The sequence below is a fragment of the Tachypleus tridentatus genome, chromosome 11 (assembly GCF_004210375.1).
Source record: "Tachypleus tridentatus isolate NWPU-2018 chromosome 11, ASM421037v1, whole genome shotgun sequence".
Classification (NCBI taxonomy): Eukaryota; Metazoa; Arthropoda; class Merostomata; order Xiphosura; family Limulidae; genus Tachypleus; species Tachypleus tridentatus.
Window position 1 is genome coordinate 93,674,353 of NC_134835.1, and position 17,627 is coordinate 93,691,979.

The window sequence follows — 17,627 nt, forward strand, 5'->3', positions numbered from 1 at the left end:
GCTCAAGAGTTAATATTGGGCAGTGATGACTAGCAGCCTTCCCTCTAGTTTAAATTAGGGACATCTAGCACAGATAGCCTTCAAAATTTTCGTAGCAATAATGTTTTGAAATCTGTTAATTAAAAGTCACAGTGTATTTTTAGGGCTAACATTTAAATATCTGCATCTTAAAATACCCTTTGGGTTATAATGCTTCACACTTATCATCATTATATTTAGTTTTGACCTTGCACAGACCAGCTGCTGATTTGTTTTCTCGTGTATATATAAAATCCCAAGATGGAACGTTCATCTGAACTTTTCTGTCATATTAAGCTTCACAATTTAAATATAGGGACTTGTATTTTTTAACGTAGTTTGACATAAGACTGTTAGTGTGTACTAGAAGTTCTGTTATTTATCACATGATGTGAACAGTTAATGAATATACTTTTTTTTAGCAAACTGACTAGAACTATGTAATATTCATAAGTAATACACAGAAAACAAGAAGCTATAATTATTAGAATGTACCGATTGATCAGTTGGCTACCTTTTCTTATTAACACTTGATAATATCTTGTAATTTTCAAGTGGATTAAGTTTTAGTCCTAAAATTTAATAGTGCTGAATAATATTCATAAATATAAAAATTAATAGTGATAAATAATATTAACACCCTATGTTTCCATAGGGAAACACCTGCTCATGTGAAGCTGTAAGTACTAATTTATGACACATTCATCTATGAAAATTGTGAAGCTTTCAGTAGCCATAACTGTATTGTACACAAGTAATCAATATTTCTATTAAAATATTTCCCATAAAGATCTGTCTGTGAATTTCCAAAGCCTTAAATGAATCAGTCTGAGTGAAAGTTTCCATGCTTAAAAGTAAAAAAACATTCTTCTTTTCAAAGCTATTTTACTGGCAAAACTTTATATTTTATCTACTATTTTTTCAAGCCTAGTACTAAGAGTAATGAAATTACCAATGTGCAGTGAAATGAGAAACTGAAAAATGTGAAATAGAATGAACAAATGTGTTTTTCCCTCTCTGAATACTAGGTTTCCTATTTTCTTCAAAGTTTCAACTTGGCATTTTCCCATACTCTTGTTTTAATTTTATGGTTTTACTGCCTGTACGTAGAAACCACTGTCTCCTGTTTAAAGACGTTATGAGAACAATATAATTATGGTGTTAGAAAAACTTGCGAGTTTGAGAAGTCTTAATAGAAATGAATAAATCCCTGTAACCCTGGTTATTCCTGATACAATCACACAGAAATGGAAATCAATGCACAGTTAATTCAAATAATTTCAGCTATGGTCCACTCTATATTTTATGTAGAAAGTAAGCAACTTTCCCTAATGTTTAGGTCAGTCCTATATAGTTAGCATTATAACAGGCAAAAACGTGATGTTATGTGTTGTGATACAATACATATAGAGTCTATTGATAATAAACAGTTTGGAAAGAAGTGAGTTAATTCTGCTCTTACCCACTATAAGTATTGTAGGTGTGTGTGCTTTTTTATTTAGACAATATACAACATGTCATTCAAGATGTTGTAAAAAACATGTAGGTTGAAGATGTCTTGATAGACATTAATACAAACCTCGTAATTTGAGCACTTTTTGAAGGTGGACCTTTCTTCAGTTACAAATAGGAAATGGTGGTGTAATCAAATGAGTGATATACAAATAAGGTAGTTTAGTAACATCAGGAAGGTCATCTGGTTTTCGAGAAGAAATGTCTATTTCTCTATGTTCTGGTGTAAATGTCTCATTTCCAGTGTAAGAGAATGTATGCGAAAAGGTGTTAGGAATATTTTACTTTAGAAATGGCTGAATATGTGTGTATTTAAAACTATACTTAAGCATTTAGTGAAGTAAAGGTGACACCTGGAGACAGTTTGAAAAAAAAAATTAATCAGTTTATAAAAAATTATCTTAAATAGTATGTTTTACTAAATTCAGCTTTCACGATAGAAGGAGAAATAAGGAAAGAAAAAAAATAATTTTTTTGACAAAGATGAAATCAGTGAATGAAGATCATCGATTCCAGGTTCTAGATGAAGTCCAAAAGGTTGAACAGTATTTAGATTAGCAATCCAATGAGTTTCTTTTATTTCTCTGTAAGCTTTAATTTTGAATCCTGTTTTCAATGGTTCAGCAGAACAGTATAATGAAACCTTATTTCATCAAAATAAGAAAATGAAAATTTGGTAAATAATAATATGGTTATATGCTTCCTAAACTACTAAAAAAAATTAGTCACTGGCAACCCTGAAGTACTTGACGTGTGTGCTTGGGTTTGTTACGTGTGATACGTGGTTCCAATATATTATATGATATATAGTGATGAATAAAAGTCATTGCAATCACTCTCTACATTTTTTATATTTAAATATTTCATGCCTTATGTATTTATACCATGTTTTTCTTCTATTTTTTTTCACAATGATAATGTGTATGAAGGTGCCTTTCCTTTCAGTTAACTTATTGGATTCGTCTTTTCAAGTGTGCTTGATGCTGATAAAGTATTGTGAAAGTACAATTTTTCATATGTTAAAAGTATTGTTCACAGTTATTTGTACAGCGAGTGTGTATAATATCAGGTTTATGACCTGATGAATTTGTGACAGTAAAATAATAGTTATGTTGATAATTCAGTTTGAGGTATTATTAGGGGGAATGTGATTCTTCAGATGAAAAAGCTCCTCGGAAATGGTTAATAAACAACTGGGCTTCATTTTCGACAATATATAAAAAAAAACCTCTTGATGACATCAAGTGAGTGTTAATAATTAATTACCTCGACAGAATTTATTTATTTAATATAAAAAGAACTTGATAAAAGTTTTGAGCATTGCCTAAAGATTGAAATTACCAAAAAAACATCTTATATTTGTATGTCATGTTTAGAGTCGCAGTTGGTAATTTATTCGTACTGGTTGTGTTTTGAAAGAGATCATTCCAAATACAATAATTATATATAAGGAGAGTCAGTCATGATAGGAGGTAGAGAATTCTCTCGTGTTGCTAATGTATTATTTTCATTGAGCTATAAAATTCTATAAAGATGTGGTAATAATTAAAATAGATGTAGATCTAATAGTATAGGTATGTAGTTAATGAAATGTTTGTATTATGTAATATAGTTTTAATATCAGAATTTCAAAAGTAAAATATGTTAATTTGTAACGTCTTAGTCATTTCTGTATCACGTGATGGCACTTGTTTGTTCCAAGTTGCTGAACTTAGGTAGTCTTTTCACTTGTATTTCATTGACTGTGATTGAATACAATTTCAGACTTGCAGATTTTCCTAATGCATAACATAATGTTATAGGAAATTGTTTTAATGCACAATGTTTGGTTAGAAAACCAGTTAAATTGTAATAATTATAGAACATTGTATGCTTTGTGTTTATTACTGTTTGTGCTCTAAAGTATATATTTGAAATTAATAAATAATTTGGGAAAATAATCAAAAACAGCCCAGTGAAAATTTGGGTTAGCATCTTTCAACACTTAAAGTTTTTGACAACAAAAGAAATTACAGCATTCACAATTAAGTACTAGATTTTTGTTATTTTATATGTATATATTTTGTTTGTTATAAAAGTAAAAAAAAAAAAACTTATTAGGTGACATGAGAAAATATAAATGAAGAAATAGATTAATTTATTTGCAATATTTGTATATACATATGAAGATCGTGTGTGTTACATAATTTTATGCTGTAATTTGAACTAAGTGTATACAAGGTGATTCCTAGCTTGTTACATAGGCTTAGTATATAGAAAGTTGTCATATTTAACTGACACAAGCCTGACAATAGTCAGGATAAATAATGATAAGCTTCTATTGTAATTTGCAGGGATTTTAGAAAGGAAAAATGTTATTTCATATTTTTTTTTGATGTGGTTACAATGGCCTAAGCTCATGTGGTGTAAGGGTAGAGAAAATAATGCATAACATGTAAATTTTTACCATAAATAACTTGATATTGAATTAGAAGATTCTAGAAGCACTGCAAATGAAATTTGGAAACTGAAATATTAAAGTTATATAAATTTTATTAATTTTAGCATGAAAATCACCTTGCTCTCATACTAGTCAGAGTTTAAAATTGAGACAAATCTTTATAAAAAATAAATTCATAAGGATTGATTTTTTGGAGTATCTCATTAGTTATTGTATCCACTATATTTTGTTTGATACAAATCACTTCAGTGTTTGTTCCTGTCAATTTTGTCTGGGAGTATTTTGGAGTTAAGATTGGCCTGTACTTTGCTTGGCTTGGATTTTACACCTGTATGCTGATTTCAGCTTCATTAGTAGGAGTGTTGTGTTTTCTGTATGGGTGCTTTACCTTGTTGGGTGATGCTCACAGGTATGAATAAGGGGGAGAAAAAAGATAAACTTATACCTCAGATAAATCAGTTACTTAGAGCTATGTGATTGATGGAAAGTGGTATGTGATTAATCAACTGGACTAATTAATCAGTGTTTAGCTAATTAATTATTTTCACACAAGCCATTTGTATCTGGAATAATTGCAAATAATAATAATTGGAACCATTAATTTTTATTGGTTGATATGTTTTGAACCATTAATTTACCTTAAAATATTTTAAATAAGATTAAAGGAAGATTAGGCCAGACGTTCACTTTTGCAAAAATAACTCATCTTTTCGACAATGTTGCTGCTGTATTTCTTGCTGTTTTTATGTCACTCTGGGGTCAGTATTATATAGATTTACACATTAAAGCTGAAGAGGAATAAATAATATTCTCTTCTTCAGACTCTGTTAGAGCTTTCATACACAAAATATCAAATCTTTTCTTATTCAGTTTTAATACTTTTTAAAGTAATGCTTTTCTTGTGCCTATTTTCTTTTTGCATGTTGACTATCCAACATGCATAGTAATTTTGATTTTAAGATTAAAAATACTTGTATGCATCAGAAAATGTTCAAATTTCACATACAAAGTTTTTATAACCTCCAGATAATTATCAAACATTTTTGTAAAGAAAAAAACTTAATGTTTTGTCTGTTATTTTTACTTATGAAACTCTGCATGGACTTGATAGATTTGACCACTATAAATAATGCCTTTTTTCATTCTAGAATAACACATTATAACACATATATAATTATAATTATAACACATATAAAATAGTTTAAATTTGATAACATTATACATTTATATACAAAAGGAGCACAAAAAAGTGCCCCTCCCTTGAAAATGTTGTTAATTTATTTGATATCATGTTTGAATAGATCTCTTGAAGTGAATTTTACACATTTTTCTGTTATCTATTAAAATATATAACAAATTAACAGCATTTTCAACAGGTCCACTTTTCTTGTCCGCCCTCTGTGTGTGTGTGTGTATATATCTTTATTATTTTATTATATTGTTCTTTCGACTGTGCCTGGATAACAGTATAGAAGTTACAATGACCCGGTGCATGTGTGCTCATGTTACCATATCTAGTAATATAAAACTGACCTTTACAAAGGACCTGAATTTTCGGAAAGTAACTCACAAAGAAACTCCTCATGAGATGTGTAGTAATGGATGCCCATAGCAAAAAACATAATAACGTCCAACATTGTATATCTGCAATACTTGAAATGGCCTTAATTTCAAACCAACATAAAGCACATCAAATTTGCTTCACATTTAAGACTTCAAACTTCCATAACTGAAATCTCGCATGTGATGTGAGAGGATTAATGACCTTGTTTTCCTGCCTTGATTTGGTGCTCAGGAATTTTAACTTTGCTTGTTTCCAGTATGATATGTATGGCTACTCTCTAGTATTTCCCTTTAAACATCTTTCCAAACTTTGGCTCATTAAAATAATGTTTGAATGTTCCCTAGAGGTATTCTTTTGAGAAAGTTTCTCAAAAAATACATGTTTAAAAAAAATGTTAATTTCTTAACACACAGATATGATGTCTTACCTGAACTGTTGATCATGATGTGGTTTGTTTTTATATCACCAGGAACATCTAAGGCCAGAATATTTAGCTCAATTATCAACAGTAAAAAAAAGGAAACTTTATTACAGGGGTAAGAACATCACTATTATCAATTTATAATAAACATCAAAACAAAAAATCTGATTTTTTGTCCAGTTTTTCGCACCATTTGTCTAGTTTTGTCTTTTTTTTAATGATGATTTTACAGTGTTGTAGCTGATTATCAGATTGTAAGTTTTATGATGACAGTAAAAGTGTTTGGTGTTGGATTTACAACAAAACTGTAACTAAATATACTCTGTCAAACAAAATTTACAAGCTATGTATGTTTTGTATGAATTCTTTCTTAAAATAATTGAAAATGATTAAACTTAAAATAATGCCTTATTCTTGAAAAATTCAGTTATTTTGGGTAAATGGTCTTCAAAGGTTTAATTTAAAAAGGGTGATAAAATAGTTCAGTATAAATGAACTACATGTAGTTTAAAAGATAGCAAAGTATAAAAAATAGATGTTAATAATAAAAGTTTAAAAGATCTTTATGGAACATTGTTTGAGATTGAGAGTTTAAAATGTCAACTTTTATGCTTGTTTGAAATATTCTCACTTAAAGTTCCTGACCTGGCTGCCAGGTAATTATAATGTGAAGGTCAATCCCATTATTTGTTCTTAAAAGAGTACCCTAAGTGTTAGCAGTGGATGGTGATTACTAGCTGCCTTCCGTCTAGTCTTATACTGCTAAATTAGGGACGACTAGCGGAGATAGCCCTCGTGTAGCTTTGCGCTAAATTCAAAACAAAGCAAATCATTTAAAGTTCATTAAATTTTATCCCTCTTTTTAAAAAACAAACAAACAGGTTAGATGTTCGAATAGCAAAGTTGTGGTTTTATTATCCTCTTCGAAAATAATGTAAATTGAACTTCAGAAGGAATATTACAACAGTTTTTTTATCAGTTCTGGTTCTTTTTCTAAGGCCTCGTGTTTGAACTTTATTTCTTACAACTTATGAAAATTTATTAGTTAGTTTTTTACTGATGTGTTTTTCTAAATGCTTCTGTGACAGGTAAATGAACCATGTGTTTCTATTTGGAAGAGATGAGTCCCGTGCACCATATTTTCTTGGTATATGGTGTTACTACTTGTGAGTATTTATTTATGAATTAATTTGAAGTATATAGGTGTGTACACTAAAGCTATGTGAATATTTAAGATTTCAGATTTAAAGAAGAACCAATTTTGAGAACAATGAAGTTTAGAAATAGGTTCAATAGGTAATGAAGACTTTATTTAACACAGTAACAGTGTTTGGTGGAATGAGAAACTTATCTATATACAGGAATACGTACGTATGTGTATGTGTATATTATTATTAAAAATTATTAATTTGGGAAGGGGTGTAAGGATCATCAGAAAAGTTGAATCAAGATATAAAAAATTGTATTTTCAAGCTGACAACTCTTGAAAAGTAAACAAACTATTTTATCCCCAGTAAAATTGATAAGTACTGTAGGCATGGAGTTAAAAGAGAGAATTATAGCTTAAGAAAATAATACAGACATTACTTCCAGCTGTATTTATTTACTTCTGTAGCTGTAGGCTTGACAATACAGTCTTTGCATTTTGATTCATGTTGTTTCTCTATTTTTCTGATAGTATAGAATGAGTTTTAATTATATTGTTACTTGAGTTTTTTCTTTATATTCATTTATAGAGAATATATTCTAAACTTGACAAGTGCATGTGAATTCTGTTGAATGTTACATATTTTTTAACAGTATACTGTTGTTTCTGCTTTATGTTCCACTCATCCACCACATATTAAAAATAACTAACAAATATGCAAAAGAGAATAAACGTATTTACTGGTACAAACAAACTGTAAAGTTATTCTCAAAGGACCATTGTGAAAGCAAAGGTTGTATGATCACAAATTTAATGACTAGCTTCCATCAGGAATCTCATCATAATGGAATAATGTTTTTTTTAAGATAATACAGCAAAGGTTCATGCAACATAAACAGACACAGTAACATGCTTACTTTGATAGCAATTACATTTACTACCACTACCTGTTTAAAATTGCAATAGTTATATGAAAGAGTGATATATGCAGTGGTAATAAATACTGAAAGTACTTGTGACTTCTGCGAAGTACAAAAACAGTAGAATGAATCACTGATGTGATATTGAATAGTGACATCTGTTATGGTAATCATTTGGTGATTTATTGTCAGGGAAATAAACTTGAGTAATGATGAACAACAGTGGCTTGAATAACAATATGCAACGTCAGAATCCCTTAATTTTGTTGTGGCTGTTTCCAATAAAAACACTAGGGAATGCACAAGCTGTAGTAGAATGCACATACTAGTAAAACACTGGATTTTTTGATGGCTAAAAATGAAGGACTTAGAAAATTTCACAGCATGACATAATTAAGGATTGGGAAGTCAGTTTAAAAGTACTGTCAGTTTCTTGCAGAAATCTCAGTGAAGCCCTGTAACACAATAAATATCATTTGGAATAATTTTATAGTGGAATCAAAATGGTGATTTGCTGCTTGAGTAAGCTGTCAGCAATAGATCTACAGTTTTGTTTGCTTACATTTTTTTGTGATCCCTATTTGTGAATTTTAAATACCTTGTTTTCATTATCTGCTATGTTGACTTTTTTAATGCACAGCAATGAGAAAATATGTGTTCAGAGTGAGACATGACTAGGCACGTATAAAATTATTCCAGTAGAAAAACAGCCCTTTCAATTAAAACAAGTGTGTTTAAAACATCTTAAATAAAGATTTGTGTCTTTTGAAGTAATTATTTATCAAGGTTTTGTGTAAACTTGTTTAATCTGAGTCCACAGCAGCCACTCAGAACAACATTGCATCTGTTATGTTCTTCTAACCACATAAAGCATCTTTCATTGAAAAATAATTAATTTTTAAGTAAGTCATGGAGATCCACAGCATTCCATATAGCATATCTGTCTATGTTGTGGTTCAAAATATGCTCAGTCGATTTTGCTGTAGTTTTGTGTAACAATAAGATGAATAAAAATGATCTGATCAAGTAGGTTTTCAGTGGTGTTTCAAGAATGAGTCTACTTTCAAAGGTTTTTTTGCCCAAATGATTAGAGATCACTCAAAGAGATATCCTTGTACCACAGGTGGTACTGTTTTAGAGTAAGGCTGCATTCTTAAATTAAGATGACTTTTATAACTTCATGGTCAGTGATTTTAGGTTCTATGTTTAAAGTAAAATTGTTTTTAAAAAATGTACTTTATAAACTTGGGATGATTTTTTATTATTTTCAGTGAATCCATTTTCCAATTGTCTGCAATATAGCATTCCAGACAGTTATTTATCATAATTATATCTCCACAGAGAGGTGTAGTGTATTTCAAGATGCATGGTATGGGTATTAAAACTTTTATTAAAATAAATTAGACAATAATGTTTAACTTCAGGTTAACAAAGAGTGTTTTAATATCCATACCAACTATCTTGAGATACATTTTTTACTTCATGTGAGAGATATAGTTTTTTTGTTGTTTCATCTTCATCCAAGCCCTTTTCAGTCAACTTCCATACCTACATATCTTGGCAGATTATCTTGAAACTTGGTAGGGCCATACTTTGGTCAATATGTACAGTCAGTATTTTAATTTTTTTTATTTAGGCTTTTTTAAGGGGTCAGATGTCAAACAACCCAAAAATAAATATTTTGGGCTCATGTGTGGTTATATTTACAGCAGTCTGGAAGACAGCTGGCACAAATGTAAATATTAATGAGCTCAATACAATGACAAACTAAAATAGCTACATTTGTCCATTTGGAATCCTTTTTCTTCTTTTTTTTTTGTAAGAGATCTGATAAAAGCATAATTTAGAGATATTTGTTGATCATTTACTCATATTTTAACCAACTTACATGGTATCTGGTACAAAGATATTTTTGTACACGTCCCAAACGTTGACAAACAAAAAATTGTGAAATTCCTCATTTTTAGTGATTTTAAAATGGGTTAAGATACCACAAAAAAGCATAACTTTAGAGTTTTTTGATCAGTTGCAGGTTTCATGGTTTTTGTTTTATCATATCCCACAAAACATTTAGCTGCCTAGAAAATCTAGGTAAAGACTTAGTGAACCACTCTGTAAAAGGACAAACAATCCCAGCTGTGCAAATAAATCTGTACTTTAACTGCCAGTCTGCAGTTATTGTTTGCTACAGCAAAGTGTGTTGTTTTTTTTTAAGTTCCCTGAAACTATTTTAAATTTATATATTCTGTGTTACACTAGCTCTCGATGCAGTGATTCTTTGTTTTTATTCTTTAGCTCTTGTTGCTGTGGAATGGTGTGATTTTCTACAGAATACCCATTGAAACTATTCTATACTTCACATTGAGTGGCAATCAGACACTTACCAGCATGGTATCTCTCACTACCTCAGTCACTGCTGCACTGTTGAACCTTGTGTGCATCATGATCTTTAACCTGGTAGGTGACATAAATAAGAAATGTTAGGGATGTGAAATTTACCTCTTTCTAGTTGTGTAAAATGCACTTTTTATGGCTTTATTCAAGATGATATGGATTAAATCAGTGTTTATAGTGGTATGTGTATATAAGTGTATGTGTGTGTACGTGTTTTGTTGTTTATTTATTTATTTTTTACTTTGATTTCTTAATGACTAAAATGAAATATGATATCTAATTACTTGTAATTTTTTAAGGTGTTTCTTGTTTTCTGTTCAGCTGTAAATAATGTAAGGGTTTCTTCACATTTGCATTTTCAAGAATGAAATTAATATAGCTTGGAATTTTTTCATGAATGCACCAAAATAATCATAAGAAAATCTTTATAATTTGCATGCCAGAGGAATTATTAAAACAATGACAAAACCTCAGTATGTTAGTTCATGTGCAAGTATGAACTACGAAATATTTGTTTTGTAAGATCTTCGGTAGTACTTTTCAGTTTTGCTCATTTCAGCCATGGTGGCATTATAATATAACAGTCAATCCCCACTATTCATTGTCTGTGGGTGGTGATGATTAACTGCCTTCCCTCTAGTCTTACACTGCTAAATTAACGATTTGTAGTGCAGATATTCTTTGTGTAGATTTGTGCAAACCTCAACACAAGCTTTATCTACAAGCTTTTCTTTCCAACATGTCCAACTTTTGTTGACATTTTAAAATCTTGCTGAGTAGCATCTGTGTTTAGTGATGCTAGCAGTTCATTCTAAAAACTTCTGAATGAAACATGTTTACAAGAAAAATCTTTATTTAAACTTGTATTAATTAGTGTAATTCTTTGTTTATTCTGTCATTGGAATGAAACTTTGGTGGTTACAATAACAATCAGTTTCATTTTCATAAGATTAATGACAATGATAAAACTAATAAAAACTGACAACTAATCTTGTTGAAAATAAATAACATGAAGTAGTGCTTGTATCTCTGAATTGATAACTAAGAGAAGAGCTTCAGTAATTTATAAGTAAATTATATGTAAATATTTTTAAGAAGTTATTCGTAAAAGAAGTTATGTTTTCTAATTTTACATGTACTGTGAAAACTGTACCAAACCCTCCCCTTATTTACATCGTAACACCTAAACACTTGCTAGTAAAGTTGTGAATCACTGTGATGTTAATTTTTAGATCTTACTACATCAATCAGTTATATCCTAAATATAAAACATTAAATGTCAAGATCCATTATGGTGAAGGTAATTACGAAATTGGGTTCAGTTAATAGGATGGAACATGAAATGTTGAGAACTATTGTGGTGAAGGTAAGAATCAACTAGGATTCAGTTACTTGGGGCCATTATTGTGAACTGGGATCCAAATATGCAAAATACTCATAATAATTACACATCTTTCTTTATTTTCAAGCAGTAATACAAGTGAAGTGCATGGAAATTTAAATATCTTCAGTGATTTTGAATCACTGAAACCATGAGAACTGAATAAATTTTGAAAAAAAGAAGGAAAACAAGTCTTAAAACATGTGGACAAACATATGGTGGAATATGTAAGTTTTGTGTTGTGGTAAACAAATTACGAAAATATTATTGTTCTGGGGAGGGGGGAGTTTCATTTTTAAGCCTAAATTACTTTTGCTAACTGCTACTAAGCTTTTTATGATAAAGCTTCAACAGCTTTTACTTTTTGAAAGGAAAGACATCCACTGAACTTTATAAGTAAAATATAGACAAGCATAATGACAATGGTATGATTACAGCAACATAAAGAAGATTTTTAATACCAACAGAATCACAGCAACAAATTGGCTCAATTCATTGTTTTAGAGCAAAGCCTGATGCTGTGTCTAATGCAGTGAACTAAACAACAGAGTATGAACTTTAAGTCTGTAAACGAACACTACATCATTGGGCAATACAAGTACAATAGAGGCTAACATGATTTTCCTGATATGATCATAGTTATGATAATGAAACGTTTAATAGATATAATCACAGCAAAATATTGACACAAAATTAACAATCATCCTGCCATTTCTTTATTCTACCTTTGAACCCCTCATTGTCTAGATCTGTTGCCTGCTACTATTACTGTGTGGATAAGCCAACTCCTTCAGTTTGGATATTATTCCCTCAATGTTAATACATGTGGCTGACATTCATGTGTTTCATACATTATCTTTAAAACCTGTTTTATTTCCTGCTGAGTTTTAACTCTAATCTATTTTTTTTTCAATCTTCACACTGCTTTTGAGTAGGGTAAGTATATTTTCTTTTTCAGCACCCCTTTTTCTTTTATTGGATCCTGCCAGACAGCTGGCATTGCCTCCTACAATATACTGATATTCCAAAATGTGCATATGGTTTAGGGTAATAATAATAATAAAAAAATAGTGGCCACTGATTTTGCCCTGGCATTACCAGTCCTCACTGTCAAGTTAGGGTCTTCTTCAAGGTTGCTTGGGGTATCCTTGGTGTTACATTTATCAAAGTTGCCTGGTTGAAGATGTACCATTCCATGGACTGTCATGGGAAAGACCAGTGCCAAGAAGATGTTTACCAACTTCTTGTTTTGCAGAGTTTTAAAAATAGTCTCATGTTACTGTCTCCAGTAAAAGATTGTTTTGGAATTTTGCACAAAGCTACTCGAGGGCTATCTGTGCTAGCCGTCCCTAATTTAGCAGTGTAAGACTAGAGGGAAGGCAGCTAGTCATCACCACCAACCACCAACTCTTGGGCTACCAACGAACAGTGGGATTGATTGTCACATTATAACGCCCCCACGGCTGGGAGGGCGAGCATGTTTGGCGCGATGTGGATGGGAACCCACCACCTTCAGATTACAAGTCGCACGCACGCCTTAACGCTCTTGGCCATGCAGGGCCTACCAGTAAAAGACCTTTCTGAGAGGTATCTGATGAGGATCTTGATACATCCCCAGGTCTCCCAAGTGTAAATTCTTCTCATACTGATTCAGAAAAAGCTGTTTGTTGTTCACAAGAATCATTAAACATGCACCAGTTTGATACACAGAGTATAATAAATACTACATGTAACAACTGCCATTAGTGAACTACCCGTCTGAAAGAAACTAAAGCCATAAAAAAGTTTTCTTCATGGTTGCATTTGTTTTTACAGTTTTGCAGTTTACAGTAGTTGGTGTGAACTACCTGTATAAAGAATCTGAGACCAAAAACAATTTCATATTAGATTATATTTATAATATTAATGAAGAAACTGTTATTAACTTATTTATTCTTATGACTTAGCTCTTGCAGGTTGGATAGATTAGAATCAGTATTCTTATTTGATTAGGCTGAATGTTGTTCAGACTTTAGAATGTTAAAACTATTAATTTTAGATTTTATAACTTGTAACCTGTTGCCATAAAAACATTAGTGTTACACGTCACTCTGGATAGACATGAGTGATATTGAAGTAGCTTCATTTCCTCTAGTATATTAATTAAGAATTGGAGATGGCTATACATGACTGATGTTTTTACACAGAATTGTAGATCAATATAATCTTTATTATGGGTTTCACTGTGCCTCGTTTTCTACATATAATTTTTCTGGGGGAAAGTTTTTGTAAGTTGTTTTGAACATGGTTTTAGTTTCTGCATCCTGTTACTTTGTCAGAATTTAAATTTCTGCTTGAACATGACTCCTTAGTTTGAGAATCTATCAAATGTAACTAATCCTTTCAACTTAGAACACTAATATAGATTATTACAATTTTTTTAAATAAACATGAAAAATATATAACATCATATTGCTATTAAATTCTGTGTTAAGTTTTAATTTATTTTCAGTTAAGGTGACAATACATGCATATAGTTACATAATATTCCTTTAACCATCTTAACAGGATTATTTAAGTGCGGTGAAGATGGACACATGTCAAGAGACTGTCCTAATGTAGGTGGGGACATGAGAAGTAAATCTGGTTGCTTCAAGTATGGTGAAGATGGACACGTCTCACGAGCCATTAAGAATCCTGACAAACAAGTTGGACATGATGGTAAGTTTTATGTAAACTGTTTTGATGTTACCACATACTTTAGGAAGTCTGTAAAGAAGTTGAAGGTTTACTTTTTGAAAAAATCGATTAAGGAAAACCTGTTACAGAGCTTACTCTATCATCAGTATTTAATTGCCTAATCAGTTATGCCACAATTACCTATAGAAAAACATGAAATAAAGTATACTTTTTCCACTAAGATGGCTGTCATTGTGGATCCCTGTACATGGTGAGGGGACCTCTGATGGTAGGTTTTGTTCTTTTTTTTTTTTGTAGATCATATTCATAGACGTAAGAATATATGGTAAAAATCTGAAAAGGCTGAATAACTGGTAACATTGTCAAAGTGTGGTCTGAAGTAGGGTTATTTTTAGCTAAATCATAAAAAGTTGCATGCAGCTAAATTTTTTTACAGGAGATCTAACAGACTTTTAATTACAGCAATTGCTGATTTATCAAGTGATATGTCATAGGAAATTAGAAGAAAAAAATTCAGCTAGATGAGCACATGTGAATTTTTTCAAGGTATTCTGTGGGGATCACCTGCCAGCCCCCTGGATGATTTGACAGCTTCTTCCTCAAACTTAAAAGCTTAGAGTTTGAGAAGTTGGAAGGAAACCAGCTCTTCCCCTTTTGTATTGACATGAGTGGACCTTTGATATACATGTAGAGCAACTAAGTAGGAAATGGATTGGTAGAGAATCCAAATCACTTATTCCATGATAACGATACTTGTAGTGAAAATTATTTATTGAAAAACAGCTGGTATGGATAGAGAAAGTGCTGGTAGAGGAGCAAACAATGTTTCTACCATCTTCAGTCATCGCCATGTTCACAAAGAAAGAAAGGGTTACTGACCAGTAGCTGACCACATGTTGTGTAACTGAGTGTAGAGGGTGTGCTTAAATGTTTGATTATATTTATTAATATAGATATAAAGGTGTTCCTTTGTATTGGTTTATTTTATTGAGTTGTTGTATAAGAAGGCTTCTTTACTTTTGTATTTGTTTATGTTTTTTTCTCTTCAGAATTTGGATGTTTTCTATGCTTATGTTGTGTTTATTTGATTTGCAGTATTTAAAAATGTGAAGGTAACTTTTTATGTTAGTTGAATCTGGTTTCCATTTTTCTACTTGTTTCTTCAATATAGAAGTCATGGCAGTTATCACATTGTATATTATAAATAATGTTGGTGTGGCGTTTGTCAGTTTAGATTTTATATAGTATAGACCTTAGTTATGTGCCTGGTTTTTGAATAAATTTGGTATTAACTGGAGTGTCATATTTTGTTGCTAGTTTTTTGCCAGATGTTGGTTATTTTTCTGGTGATGTTGGGAATATATAGTTTTTTAGAAACTTGGTGCATATTATCGTGAATATATAGTATGCGGCCTTATATGGTTTCATGATTTTTTAATTGTGGGGTATATTTACTTTTGCTTGTTGATTTTGCTTTTTGTCCAGGTGTGTGTGTGTAAACATTATGGAAAAATTATAGCACAGAAAAGAAATGAGAGAATATACTAAATTTTTATTTGTTGAAAAACCAGATATGGCTGGTTCTTTTTGTTATTTATTGTAGCAACTTTTTTTTCACGTAACCACTAAATTACATCCTCTCTGTTAACCACGACATAACCGAAGCTGTGTTCAAAGTGGCATATGGCACTAATCAATCAATTAGTGGATCCATGTTCTCCCCTTTCATGAATGTTTTAAAGTATTTCTACATGACACAAATAAAGTTTCAATTCTGCATAATATACTTTTGTTTACTGTATAGATTTGTCCTCTAAAAACTAAATTGTATATATAAAGTTTTAATCAAGTATTTGTGGATGTAATTGTACATGTGTATGAAATTTAAACCAAATTTATTTCTTGGTCTTACTTGTAGTAAATCAATATACCTACCAAAATTATAATCACCACACAATATTATTAACACCTGTGGTGTTAATGTAATAACAATTTTCTGAAATACATGTGTAAATATGAGAATTATCTGATGCATGATTTTTAATACATTGTAAGTTTTAAAATTAAAACACTGGCATTGTATTTGAATAACATTAGTGTTTAATTCATTGGTTCCCAGGGTGCAAGATTTCAGTTTTTTTTTGTTTATATTAAGGGTACTGTCCTATATATTCAAAAATTGTGCCACGCTTTGAAAAACTTGTAAGAAATAAACAGGAACAAAAGAGTCATTAAATTTAAATTGGCTTATGAATATTTGAACATTTCAAATTCAAAGAAATATCATTTTATGCATTGATGAAAATTTATTTTTTTGTAGGCTTTATGCAACTTTTAGTTTGTTGTAATATTTTTTCATTTCCAAATGTTTTGTTTTTGTTTATATATCATTAAAAACTAATTATAAAAATTTGTTTTGGCCACCTTCACCTTTATTCTTAAATAAATAATTACTGTGAGGGGTGCGAGAACATATTAAAATTTTTTAGGGGTGCGGGTCAAAGAAAGGTTGGGAACCACTGGTATAATGGATATTAACAGTAGGGTTTAATGTTGTTATTAAATGGTGCAAATAAAGTATAAACACGTGTTTTTACTGGGCAGTTGCCCTTAATTTTTTGAATTAGAAATGAAACCACATATTTCTTCTTATTAAAATTCCTAATCTCCATCCTTACAAAAAGTTATGAAATAGGACTAAACAAAACTACAGATCCTATCTTATAAGAACTTTTGACCTTGCTCTCCTGCTGACTGTAGGGAACTTGTATTGTGAAGATCGGTCGCACTGTTTGTTGGTAAAAGAGTAACCTAAGACTTGGCAGTGGGTGTTGTTGACTAGGTGTCTTCCCTTTAGTCTCTCCTTGTTTAATTAGGGATGACGAGTGCAGATATAACAGTTGCACTAAAAAGTAATAATGTAATTGTTTTTAGATTATTTAGAAGATTGAAAGGGTTTCCTCCTGAATGGTAAAAGTATCGTGAACTGATGGACTTACAGTGAGGGGTCAGTTACAAAACCCATGCTTTTCACCCCAGGGGTTCTGTGTTTTTCAGGATATGTGCAATTAAACAGTGAGTTTTATCAAATGATTTATTCATGTGATTAATAGTGTACAATTATCAGTTTTTTGGTTCAGTCGGTAAATAG

At 30.9% G+C, this 17,627-nt stretch overlaps 1 protein-coding gene across 10 annotated transcripts in view; it reads left to right on the forward strand.

Moving 5' to 3' along the window:
- Nucleotides 1-17,627, forward strand: part of LOC143232792 (uncharacterized) — a 35,520-nt gene that overhangs the window by 6,106 nt on the left and 11,787 nt on the right. For 4 of the 10 annotated variants that reach the window (XR_013017741.1, XR_013017742.1, XR_013017739.1 and 1 more), the window contains exons 3-5: nucleotides 6,004-6,070; nucleotides 14,345-14,497; nucleotides 17,411-17,551. Coding sequence is in view for 4 of the 10 variants with exons in the window: in XM_076468651.1 (XP_076324766.1) it covers nucleotides 6,004-6,070; nucleotides 14,345-14,497; nucleotides 14,698-14,786 (309 nt within the window). In the remaining 6 variants the exon portion in view is untranslated. Of the gene's footprint in view, nucleotides 1-2,670; nucleotides 2,775-6,003; nucleotides 6,071-14,344; nucleotides 14,498-14,697; nucleotides 14,985-15,022; nucleotides 17,389-17,410; nucleotides 17,552-17,627 lie in introns of those variants that run through there. The other 6 variants (XR_013017738.1, XR_013017743.1, XM_076468650.1 and 3 more) reach the window with 4 other exon arrangements.